Raw genomic sequence first — 12014 nt, forward strand, 5'->3', positions numbered from 1 at the left:
TATTTTTTCAACCAAATATAATTTTTGCCTCGGTGGCGTAGTGGTCAAGACGCTCGCCTGGTAATCAGGAGGGCGTGGGTTCGATCCCAGCCGAGGTATGGAATTTTATCCTCATTTATTTGAGAATTTGACCACATAATAATAGAGCTCTAAGGGTTAGGTGGTAGAGAACGCCTAAGGCGTTAACCTCGCCTAGTGGTTACCTTCCACTCAAGAGTCTATTATTATTATTATTATTATAATAAGGAATAAGGACATAGTTTTTTTTTTAGATTAGGTAATTTCAACTGAAATAGACATCATTATTTAGAACTCAGACATTTAAAATGTAATGTCCCAGAAAACGTCTTGTATTAATCACAACCGAAAATCTAAATAAAAACTCGAATTTCGCCGCTCCAAAACATGATAGAAGTTGTATGATATTGCAAATAATGTTGAAATTCTATAAAATATCAGATTTCCATCATATACTGGGATTTTGGTTTCATTATTACTATTCTTCTTATTATTATTCTTAATCTTGATTTTGGCATTTGAAATATTCTTCCTAATTCTGATATCACATACAGGAGGATATCTTTTTCACTGGCCATTATTATTTCAAATAATTTATTATTTTTAAATTTACAGTGAAGTTAAACCTAAAAAAATCTTTTATTATCTTGATTTTTAATAGCCTGATATATTTCAGCAGTGGAAATAATGGAATTGATACTTTTTAATTCCCTCGAGTTTTTTCTGTCGTGATTAGACAGATTTATTTGATCATTTTATGTGGAGTTCGTAGACCACCCAAGAGGATTAGTTAGGATTATGTTTTGCTTAGGTTCTGCTAGGACCACTAACTTTGTCAAATGAAGACTTTGGTCGAATAATAATTCTCCGTCCGTCATTCTCTCTCTCTCTCTCTCTCTCTCTCTCTCTCTTGTGGTTTTATATCGGGAATTGTAACGAAAGCAAAGAGAGAGAAGGAGGGACAGGATAGGAGAAGCCAGCCGTTCCGAGAACGAATCTAATCTGCTTCAAATAAAGTCCGCTCCGGCCGCAATCTAATCTGCGACCTAGCGCTGTGGACAAACCTTGAATGTTCTTTTTTGCTGGTTTCAACTCAGCTTACGGCTAACTTATCCCATGTTTCTCTCCCTTGTGTTTCAGATGCCAAATATTGGGGCCGAGCTAACGGGAGGATGCTATGGATTCGCGGCCAACTACATGCATTGGCCGGAGAATCTAATAGTCGGCGGGGCCAAGAAGAACCGCACCGGTCACATCCAAAGGTAAGAGGGCGTAATAGTCCCGGCCAAGAGAACTCTAGTCTCGGAATTCGAAAACCCCTGAATCCCTGATTCAACAAGGGGTATTTGGTATTTCATTTTGAATGGTCAGCTTATTTTTCTTGGAGTGCAGCACGCCTGTCTTGTAAAAGAGTGACATCGATTTCCGTCCGGACCGAACGTTATACTGAACAATTAAGGTTCGTTCTCGAAACGGCTGGCTTTCCTCTACCTGGACGGTTCTGAATAACTGTTCTCAGGATTGTGCAATGCAAACCAATCGCCAAGGTCTCCCAATCAGAATAACTTTTTTCTCGAGAAAAATAAATAATCTTAACTTTGTATTTTTTCCCCCCAGAGCCCATTCCATCCAGTCTGTAATCCAACTCATGACGGCGCGCGAGTTATATGAACTAATGATAGACAACTATCGAGTACATAACATCGACTGGACCCCAGAGAACGCACAACTCGTACTGGAGAAATGGCAGAAGACCTTCTCCACAGAGGTAAGAGAACACAGAGGTAATATAGAACACATAGTTATATGAACTAATGATAGACAACTACCCAGTACATAACATAGACTGGACCCCAGAGAACGCACAACTAGTACTGGAGAAATGGCAGAAGACCTTCTCCACAGAGGTAAGACAATAACACAGAGGTAATATAGAACACAGAGGTATATGAACTAATGATAGAGAACTACCCAGTACATAACATAGACTGGACCCCAGAGAACGCACAACTAGTACGGGAGAAATGGCAGAAGACCTTCTCCACAGAGGTAAGACAATAACACAGAGGTATAGGAATAACTCAAAGGTAAGAAAACAGAAGGCAACAGAATTGAATTGAATTGAAAACATGTTACTTTTATTTTTAACAATATACAATACATAGTACATCTCCTAAGCTAACTGAGTGCAACTTCTGGGGAGATGGATTCTCCTTTTTCAAAGCTTTTTGTTCACTCTACTTTTTGTTCAAAAATGTGAATAGAAGAAGAAATTCGTACCAGCTTAACCCATCCTGTAGGGCTGTTTACCTCTACACCTAAGCCTTGGAGTGGGCTTGTTATGTGAGGAGTTGAGCAATGTGAATGGAAGACTAAGTTCCTATCTAAAAAGTTTCGGCCTTTGAAGTGTCATTATAAAACATTCGTAAATGGCCACAAGTACATATACCTACTTATAGTTCATCCAGATCAATGTGACAGCAATGAGTCATCAACCCAAAACGAAGGAACCAATCAGATTGCAGGAAATCCTTACATTGTTAAGGAAGAAGAAGAAGAACCAAGGAATAATTTGAAGAAGGTGAAATAGTTGGAACGTCTCTATTAAATTTCTTCACAAGAAATCTTCAAAATGAAGAAGAAAAAAATCTTTCTTTCTCTCCAGGACAAGTTTCTTCTTTCTTTATTTATGATTTGGAAAGATTTTTTTTTTTTTTTTTTAAAGAATGAGAAATGAAGAGATAAAGTTTAAACCAAAATGAAGTGTACAGGTATAATAGGTAATGGCCCAAAAGAAGATGAAGGGCGGCATATAGGTTTGGGAGGAAAACTGGAAACGCGATCTATCCCTCAAGGCAGGCGCTACCTTTCAAGTTCTAAAAGCTACTCTAAATAAATAAACCTAGACAGGCAATTGAAGTTTAAAATACTTTAAAATCATTTTAATTTTAACTGATTCTGATTGGCTGAATTTTAGTCTAAAATTTACCATCAACCAATCAGATTGTTTAAATCTAATGAGTTTAACAACCAATAAAAACTAGTTAGCTTAGTTGGAAGCGCGTCTGCCTTGTAAGCGCTAGGCCGCGGGTTCGATTCCCGCCCAGGGCGGATTTTATCCTCATGGGATAATCTTCGTTCTCGGAACGCTGGTTTTCTCCTATCCTGTCTTCCTTTTCTCTTCGATTTCGGGACGATAAGACCTTAGCAGTTACAGTTCCCTCTGTCAAACCTCTTAAAAAAAACCTAGTCTCGGCCATGAGCCGCATTTTATTGAACAGCGTGGGTTTTACGATTAAAAAACTCCAAGTGGGTGCTTTATGGGATTGGGTTTGGGTATATTATGGTGGTGGCCCCATTATAATGACACCAGGTAGAGGTGACAAAAATCTTGTCTTTCCAATTATTGGGAAGAATGTGGGGTGTGGGGTCCTACATTTTTAGCATGGAATTGAATTGTCACAAAAAACTCGATTATTGTTTTTCTTCTTCTTCTTCTTCTTCTTCTTCTTCTTCTTCTTCTTCTTCTTCTTCTTCTTCTTCTTCTTCTTCTTGAACCTCTACAATTAAGCACACTTTTAGTTTCTTCCAACTGGTAATCGAACACCGGACCTTATTCTATTCTCGTGTATGGTAAGCAATCTTGTCTCTCAACCAACCATGGTAATTAAGAAAGGTGACAAAGCTTTTGCAAAAGTCCCCCTCGAACTATACCCTCGTATTTTCCTTGTTTGACATGAACCGTTCTCCGTTATAAGGATATAACTCCAGATTCCAATTTGTTTTCCATCTGGAATCCTGGACTGAAAGTAGATAAATACATTCAGGATTCTCACAGATAACTCAGGTCCGATTCCATATGAAAAGCACGTTTTTAGTAGGGTTGTTATTAATCATGCTATTTTCTTAAGGCGGTCTCTTCTTGATCCCTTGTGTGCCGCGTCCATTTTAGTTTAGGACTATTGCACTGTTAGTCTGTTATTTATTTTATTTATTTCTTCTAACCAACCTCAGTGGTGTAGTGGTTAGCGCCGTGGACTTTGGATCTGGAGGTTGGTGGTTCGAGTCCTAGTCAAGTCATAAAATTTAGCGTAGTGCATTAAACAGGGAACGACATTTGTGACAAGCATTTATGCTCAACACAATTAAAATTCCTTCCCTTTTTTATTTATTTCTTCTTCTCCCCCTCTAGGAATGCTGGGTTGGGTCCGCGGCTCCCAAAGACCAATCCCTCCTGGGCGAAGACCTCATGACATCCGACGAAGAAGAAGACGAGCACACGTCCTCGGCATGCAAGCTGAAATCCTACTCGGAATTCTCATGTCGATCATGTATTGATAAGAACTATGAACTCATATTTAATTTCAATTTAATTTTAATCTGAATTTTATCCTGTGTCGTTTTGGCAAACCAAATTTTGCGCAGTCCATCAGTAAATTTCATTGTTTCTCTCCCCAGGTAAAGCGAGTAGCTGCTGCATACGCCAATGTGTACAAGGTTCTACCGTTCTCTACCGCCTCACTAAATGACATACTCAGCCAATTCAGTAGGGGTTCTCTCTCCAGGTAAAGCGAGTAGCTGCTGCATACGCCAATGTGTACAAGGTTCTACCATTCTCTACCGCCTCACTAAATGACATACTCAGCCAATTCAGTAGGGTCAACTGGAGTAAACTGGTGTTTGGATATCTGCTCATGGTAAGTTAGAGGACGAAAGTGTGCCGAAACACTCTTGTTTGATAGAGGGAACTGTAACTGCCAGGCAAGGTCTTATCGTCCCGAAATCGAAGAGAGAAGGAAAGTAGGATAGGAGAAAGCCAGCCGTTCCGATAACGGAGGGGGCCTCGGGCCTCGGCCCCCCTTCCCGAACAACGGACGGGCCTGGTAATCCACTTCCAAGTGAATTATCAATTTTTTCCTAATTTAATTCTGAATTTATTTTCGTTTTCCCAGATCATCTATGTAGCTATGGCACTCATCAAATACTGGGACCCCGTCAAGTCTCAGGCTGGAGGGGAACTGTAACTGCCAGGCAAGGTCTTATCGTCCCGAAATCGAAGAGAGAAGGAAGGCAGGATAGGAGAAAGCCAGCCGTTCCGAGAACGGAGGGGGGCCTCGGCCCCCCTTCCCGTACAACGGACGGGAGTGGTAATCCACTTCCAAGTGAATTATCAATTTTTTCCCAATTTCATTCTGAATTTATTTTCGTTTTCCCAGATCATCTATGTAGCTATGGCACTCATCAAATACTGGGACCCCGTCAAGTCTCAGGCCGGAGTTGGCATATTGGGATGCTGTCTAATTTCATTCTCCATATTGGCGGGCCTTGGGTTCTGCTCTATTCTGGGCATTCCGTTTAACGCCTCCACCACACAGGTAAGAGTTTTTAAATCAACACCAGAAAGTAACCCGTTGAAATATTTGCAATCGAAAAATGAGTACAAATTAGTACAAATTTTTGTCGATGGTGGGATTCGAACCCGGGACCTTCTGCATGGCAAGCAAGCGCGTTACCACTGGATCAACCGTGCCCTCTTCCCTTTCCTGTAACAACGAAGGTCTTTTCGTTCCGAAGTCGGAGGCTGACAGGATAGAAAGAAGATAGCTTGAAAGCGCATCTGCTTCACAAGTGCTATCTGCTATGTCGCGGATGCGATTTTCGCCTCGGGCGAAACTCATCCTAAACAGATAAAGATCGTTCTCGGAACTCATCCTAAACAGATAAAGATCGTTCTCGGAACTCATCCTAAACAGATAAAGATCGTTCTCGGAACTCATCCTAAACAGATAAAGATCGTTCTCGGAACTTCTGCTTTTCTCCTAACCTGTCCTTTTTCTTTCTTCGATTTCGAGACGACAAGACCTTAGCAGTTACAGCTCCTTCTATTAGGCCCCTTTTTAAAACTTAAAACTAAAACAAGTATAAGTACCTAGTGCTTTGTTTAGACTGTCAGCTTAGAACAAGTTGTTCCATTATATCAAAACAGTAAAAATAGATAAAAAATGGACTACATGTCTGTCCTAATTCGACAGCAGTGGCGTAGCGTGGTCTAACTCCAAGTGTAGGGCGGACACTAATTTCTATCACAATATCTATCTAATAAGAATACAATAATTATTTAAAGTCAATATTTAAGGGTATTTGAGTGGAATTTTTGAGGTGTATTTACCTCTCCGGATTTCGTTGAAAACAAAACCAGATTCCTTGGATTATTCCTCTTTGGGCGTAATAGCGTGACTACATTGGCTGCCACAGGACGATTATGTATTGGAGTTGGCATATTGGGATGCTGTCTAATATCATTCTCCATATTGGCGGGCCTTGGGTTCTGCTCTATTCTGGGCATTCCGTTTAACGCCTCCACCACACAGGTAAGAGTTTTTAAATGCATTTTTCTTCGCCTTTTCCCGTGTACAGACGCGGGGTCGGCGTTTTTCGTCAGCTTCTCAATCAGCCCTAAGTAGGGTGATTGCTTTGGGCTGACATTCGGTTTTGGCTATAAATTTCACGAGTGGAATGCCCTTCACACTCAATCTTTGCTATTTCTTTAACAAGAGAAATTCACGCTGGTATACTCCCTGTTAAAATTCACCGAGCTAGACTAAGCTGGTCTACTCCCTGTTTAATGCTCCAGTTTCCAATGGTTCATTTAAGTGAAGCAACGTTCTGCTTGATTTTTATCCGGATGGGTGACCATGAGGACAATCTTGTGCTGCCGGTTTTTCCTAGTCTTAGGCTGAATCTGCAGACTTTGTTCTTAATGTCTGTTATTATGTTTCGTTTCCAGATTGTACCATTTCTAGCGCTGGGTCTTAGTGTGGACGATATGTTCCTCATAACGAAGACATTCGCCAAGTATACGTCCAAGAATCAATTCGATTCCGTCAAACTAAACGTAAGTATCTTAAATAAAAATCAATAAATTCCTTTTCTTTGTGTTATTATATCACAACTTTGGTGCTCACTGCAGCATTGTAGGATTTTCCAAATGTCCAAATAATCCAGCGCCCAATGTTTACCTACCATGCTGGCACCGGTCGCTATGCGTATATTACATAGGTCCGATAGAGAGCTGTATTTTTTTTTTTTTTTTAATACTCCATGGATAAAGAGTAAGCCATAACATGTATTATACTCGTATGTCGTATGTAATGATGTTGAATTGTATTATGTATTTGTTTATAAATAAAAGGTTACATATAAAAAAAAGGTACTCATTTTCCTCACGAGGCTGAGTGGGCCCCGCAACAGCCAGTCACGGAATAAATCATTTGCATGATACAAATTTTTTGACCCCACGTGCAAGGCGAGCGCAGTGACCATTAACCATTACCATGGGAGCTGACTACAATATTTTAAAATTTGAAATCAATCCAATCTCTCCCTCATAAGTAAATTGATGTAGGAGTGATGGAAAATTATTATTTTCTTTCCACATTGACGTCTTTTTTTTATATCAGTACTTTTTGTGGAGGGTAACTCTTGACGTTAATTTTTTAACACGAAGTGTTTTTTTGGGGGGTATGTTCACAGGAATGCACAGGCATCGTGCTTCGCAAGACAGGCCTCTCCATCATTCTCTCTTCCGTCTGCAAATCAGTGGCTTTCTTCTCTGCCTCTCTCATCCCCATACCTGCCCTACGCGTATTTAACTTACAACTAGCCATACTCATTCTATTCAATATGTTTGTACTACTGCTCGTATATCCGGCTATAGTTAGCTTGGATCTGAGGAGATCTAGGTAAGGTTTAGATTTATAAACCAACGAAAACATTTGAAGCTGAAAGCTTCCTCACAATTTGGGGACTGACCAAGTTTCAAGTCAATCGGCTGAGTCAGTTTTTTTCGAGAGGTTTGATAGAGGTTCCCTCTTTTTTTTGGGGGGGGGGGGGTTTTAAAAGTTGGGGGTTTCAAAACTAAAACCATTCATATTGAAAGAAAAAGGAATTTGTCTTTTCTCTTCCCTTATTTCTTACCGTTTATATTATATTGGATACCTACTTTTATCGTCTTCACCCGACTCGAGGTTCGCCTACTTTTCCCATGGGAACTGTTTCCATGAAGAAGCCTAAAAAGTAGGCGAAACTCGAGTCGGGTTAAGACAATACAAGTATCAAAAATAATATAAACGGTAAGAAATAATGTTAATACATAGGATGTCTAATATAAACCTTACCAATGATCGCTTTTCTCTTCCCCTCAGGTCCGTGATTTCGGTTTCTACACAGCCTCTCTCGTAACAGAAAGCGCATTCGACTATCCAAACCACCAGAGATTACTTTACGATTATCATCAAGCGTTCATGCGAGTACCTAACATAGTCAAGAATGATGATGGGGGATTACCAGGGAATTTCTGGCTGGAACTGTTCCGCGACTGGCTACTAGGTAAGTTGCCTCACAGTCTAAAGGTTGCGGGTTCGCCTCCCCGAGGCAAAGATTACAAAGAGCTGTTTAAGTATTGACGAAAGTAAAAATGGACAGCCAGGCTAGGTAGTTAACTTGGAGAGTGGAACGCCTGTGTTATTAGGTATATCACAACTTTGGTGCTCACTGCAGCATTGTAGGATTTTCCCAATATTAAAATCCAATGTTTACCTACCATGCTGGCACCGGTCGCTATGCGCATGTATGTACAATTGTACATAGCTACTCATTTCCCTCACGAGGCTGCATGGACCCCACAACAGCCAGTCACGGATTCAATCATTTGTATGATACAAATTTTTTGACCCCGCTGGGAATAGAAGCCGGGTCTCTCGCGTGCAAGGCGAGCACAGTGACCACTACGCCATGGGAGCTGACTTCCTGTATTATTGATTCTCTTCCATTCTCTAATCCAATAATATTCTCATCTGTTCGTAGGTCTGCAGGAATCATTTGACAAGGACTACGCGGCAGGCTGCATAACTCAGGAGCGCTGGTTTCCCAACGCCTCAGAAAGTTCCATACTTGCCTACAAACTTCTAGTACAGACCGGACGCGTGGACAACCCTGTAGATAAGAGTCTGATCAAACACAATAGACTGGTTAGTCGGGATGGTATCATCAACCCTAAGGTAAGCGAAGGTCCCGGGTTCGATTCTCAAAATCGGGGGAAAAAATTGAGTACGATTTTTGCAAATATTTCTATTTTTGTGCAAATATATTCATGGGAGACATGATACGACGTAGACCCATGAGAACGAGAGTCGAGAAAACCGGTTTTTACACTGCATTTCTGCGGAAAAGTCTCGTTAAAGGCCAGTGGGACTCTCTCAAAATAAGAGTCCTTATGGAGCCTCTAAAGGCCGACACGGCCCAAAATATAAGAAGCAAATTTCTTTCATTATGAATTTCATAATCAAAGCCGAATTTCATCAAATTTCATCAAAATTTCGCGAATTTCATCAAAAGGTATTTCAACAAAATCCGACTAAGCGTTCGAGTGTTATGGTGAAACAAATAAACAAACCAAATTCAGAAAAGATGTATTATTATTATTTATTTATTTATTATTTTTTTTTTATTATTATTAATTCACCGGGTATGGAATTGATATTCAAAGGTGACTTGGAAAAGTTCATACTGGATAAATAATCACGCAACTTATTGCAGTCAGCTACTTCTAGTCATGTACCTAATGAACATCAAGCTCAACCCCATATCCTGTGTACTCATAGTCAACAGCAGCGGTATCTACATACACTTCATATCCTACATATGTCTGGTAAGTCTGGATTTTACGGCCTTCGGCCGCTGGCTAACTACAGTTACTTCACTTTCCAAAAATATATATCGGCCTTCGGCCGCTGGCTAACCAAATGTACCTATATCATTATTGAAAAATACATACCGGCCTTCGGCCGCTGGTTAACCAAATTTGTATTTCTATTCAAAAATATATACCGGCCTTCGGCCGCTGGCTAACTAAATTTGCATCACTCTTCAAAAATATAATATACCGGCCTTCGGCCTCTCTCTAACCAAATGTATATCATTCGTCAAAAATAGATATCGGCCTTCGGCCGCTGACTGATCTAATAAAAAAAAAGAACTATAATTGTGTTAAGCATAAATGCTTGTCACAAATGTCGTTCCCTGCTTATTGCACTTCGCTAAATTTTATGACTTGACTCGGACTCGAACCACAAACCTCCAGATCCGAAGTCCACCACGCTAGCCACTACACCACAGAGGTTGGAGACTGATGTAATTTGTATCATTATTAAAAACAGTCGTATACAATTCGATCTTTGGCCACTGGCTAGCTATAAATTGGTTATTTTTATTTACAAAAATATATACAAGTTAGATCTTCTACGGCTGCGCTCCTAAAGTGATTTTTTTTTTTTCTATTTCAATTTCGGATTTTCCTCTCTTTTTCATTGTTCTCTAATTTCCCATCTGTTTCTCTCATGTGTTGCAGAGTTTCCTCACGTGTATCGGTAACCGTGACCGTCGGGTTCGTCTCAGCATAGAACACATGTATAGCGTCGTCCTACACGCCGGTCTCATCCTACTGGTAGCCATATCCATCCTGGCATTCTCGGAATTCCAGTTTATACTGCGAATATTCTTCTATATGTTGTTCGGGATAGTTCTGGTGGGCCTGCTTTACATGGTGCTCCTATAGCTAAGTACACATTGAAAGCAAAAGAATGCAATAGGAGAAAATGAAGAAAAAAAAGAAGAAAAAAAAGAAGAAAAAAAAAGCTCATCCCTAGAGAGGGTCCAGCCAAAAATGGGAGAGAATAGTAGTGGTAGAGAGGAGAGAATCAGAGCAGCAGTGCATGGTACGAAAAGGAAGAGTAAGATATGTCATCTTAGAACCAGATGTCCCTTATGCCAACAATATTTAGATAGATTTAGAGGAAATCTATTTGTGTGTTTTGTCTACAAATGATTTCTTTAAAAAAAGTCTATCTTTCTTTCAAAAATAATCTAACCCATTTCAACTCCCTTTCATTCCATCAACAGCTCATCCCTCTCACGCATATGAACCGGATTTCGACCCCCTCCCCGGAGCCCATCTCCAAACGCCCCCGTCATTCCAACCACCGCAACCCTGCCCCTCCTCCCTCGTCCAAGAAGACTCTTCTCTTTTCTCTCCAACTTCCATTTTTATTATTTTGAAACTATTTCTAAATCCGAGAAGAAAAATATTCAAAGCTAACTCTCTTAATTTATTTTTATAATGATTGTACATAATCATTTGATTTTTATTTTTTCAACAATGTCCAAAAATTTTCTGTCTTGTGTAAATTAAGGAAGTAAAAAAAAAAATAATAATAATATAACGCCCACAGTAATATAAATAGTAAAATAATCTGGCCTTTATTTATTTTCTTTTTTATTTAGGTCTGTATAAAAAAAAAAACTTGGGAAAGGAATTGAAAAAAGTTCTCTTGAAGTGATTTCCGATAAAGGGAACTGTAACTGCTAGGGTCTTATCGTCTCGAAGGCGAAGAGAGAAGGAAGACAGGATAGGAGAAAGCCAGCCGTTCCGAGAACGAACCTTATCTGCTTAAGAATAAGTTCGCCCTAGGCGGATATTGAATCCGTGACCTAGCGGTTAAAAGTCAGACGAGCTATCCTCCAAGACAACTAAGCTGGCTCAATTTCTCTCTTACTCAATTCCTTAAATTGCATTTTCAAATCCTTGATCGTTCTTTTTCTCGATCACTAAATTCCTTGATTGCTCAAATACACAAATCCTTGATTGTTCTATTTTTAGATCTCTCAATTCCTTGATTGCTCAAATAGACAGATCCTTAATTGTTTAATTTTCGATCGTTCAATTTCTCGTCTGCTCAAATAACCAAATCCTTGATTTTTCTATTTCTCGACCACTCAATCCCTTGATTGCTTAAACTCTCGATTGTTCAATTTAATGATCACTCAATTTCTTGATCACTCAATTCCGTTCTCTCAGTATAACTCGGAAGGGTTTGGGCGAGTTGACAAAGCCAGCCTGGGCCCTAGTGTCTGGCAGAGGATCATGAGGGGCGCGGTGT

At 40.0% G+C, this 12014-nt stretch overlaps 1 protein-coding gene across 1 annotated transcript; it reads left to right on the forward strand.

The window, feature by feature from the left end:
• Positions 1-1158: 1158 nt before the first annotated feature.
• LOC103524958 (protein patched-like) lies at positions 1159-11783 on the forward strand (the record flags this gene model as incomplete). Its single annotated transcript, XM_026820220.1, is given in 13 exon segments — positions 1159-1280; positions 1636-1786; positions 4584-4715; positions 5235-5393; positions 6806-6913; positions 7552-7760; positions 7807-7840; positions 8223-8406; positions 8884-9077; positions 9620-9727; positions 10427-10621; positions 10978-11081; positions 11735-11783. Coding segments are annotated over 13 exon segments (1749 nt in total), but the record flags the coding sequence as incomplete, so codon positions are not given.
• Positions 11784-12014: the final 231 nt, after the last annotated feature.

The sequence above is a fragment of the Diaphorina citri genome, unplaced genomic scaffold, assembly GCF_000475195.1.
Source record: "Diaphorina citri unplaced genomic scaffold, Diaci psyllid genome assembly version 1.1 scaffold129, whole genome shotgun sequence".
Lineage (NCBI taxonomy): Eukaryota > Metazoa > Arthropoda > Insecta > Hemiptera > Psyllidae > Diaphorina > Diaphorina citri.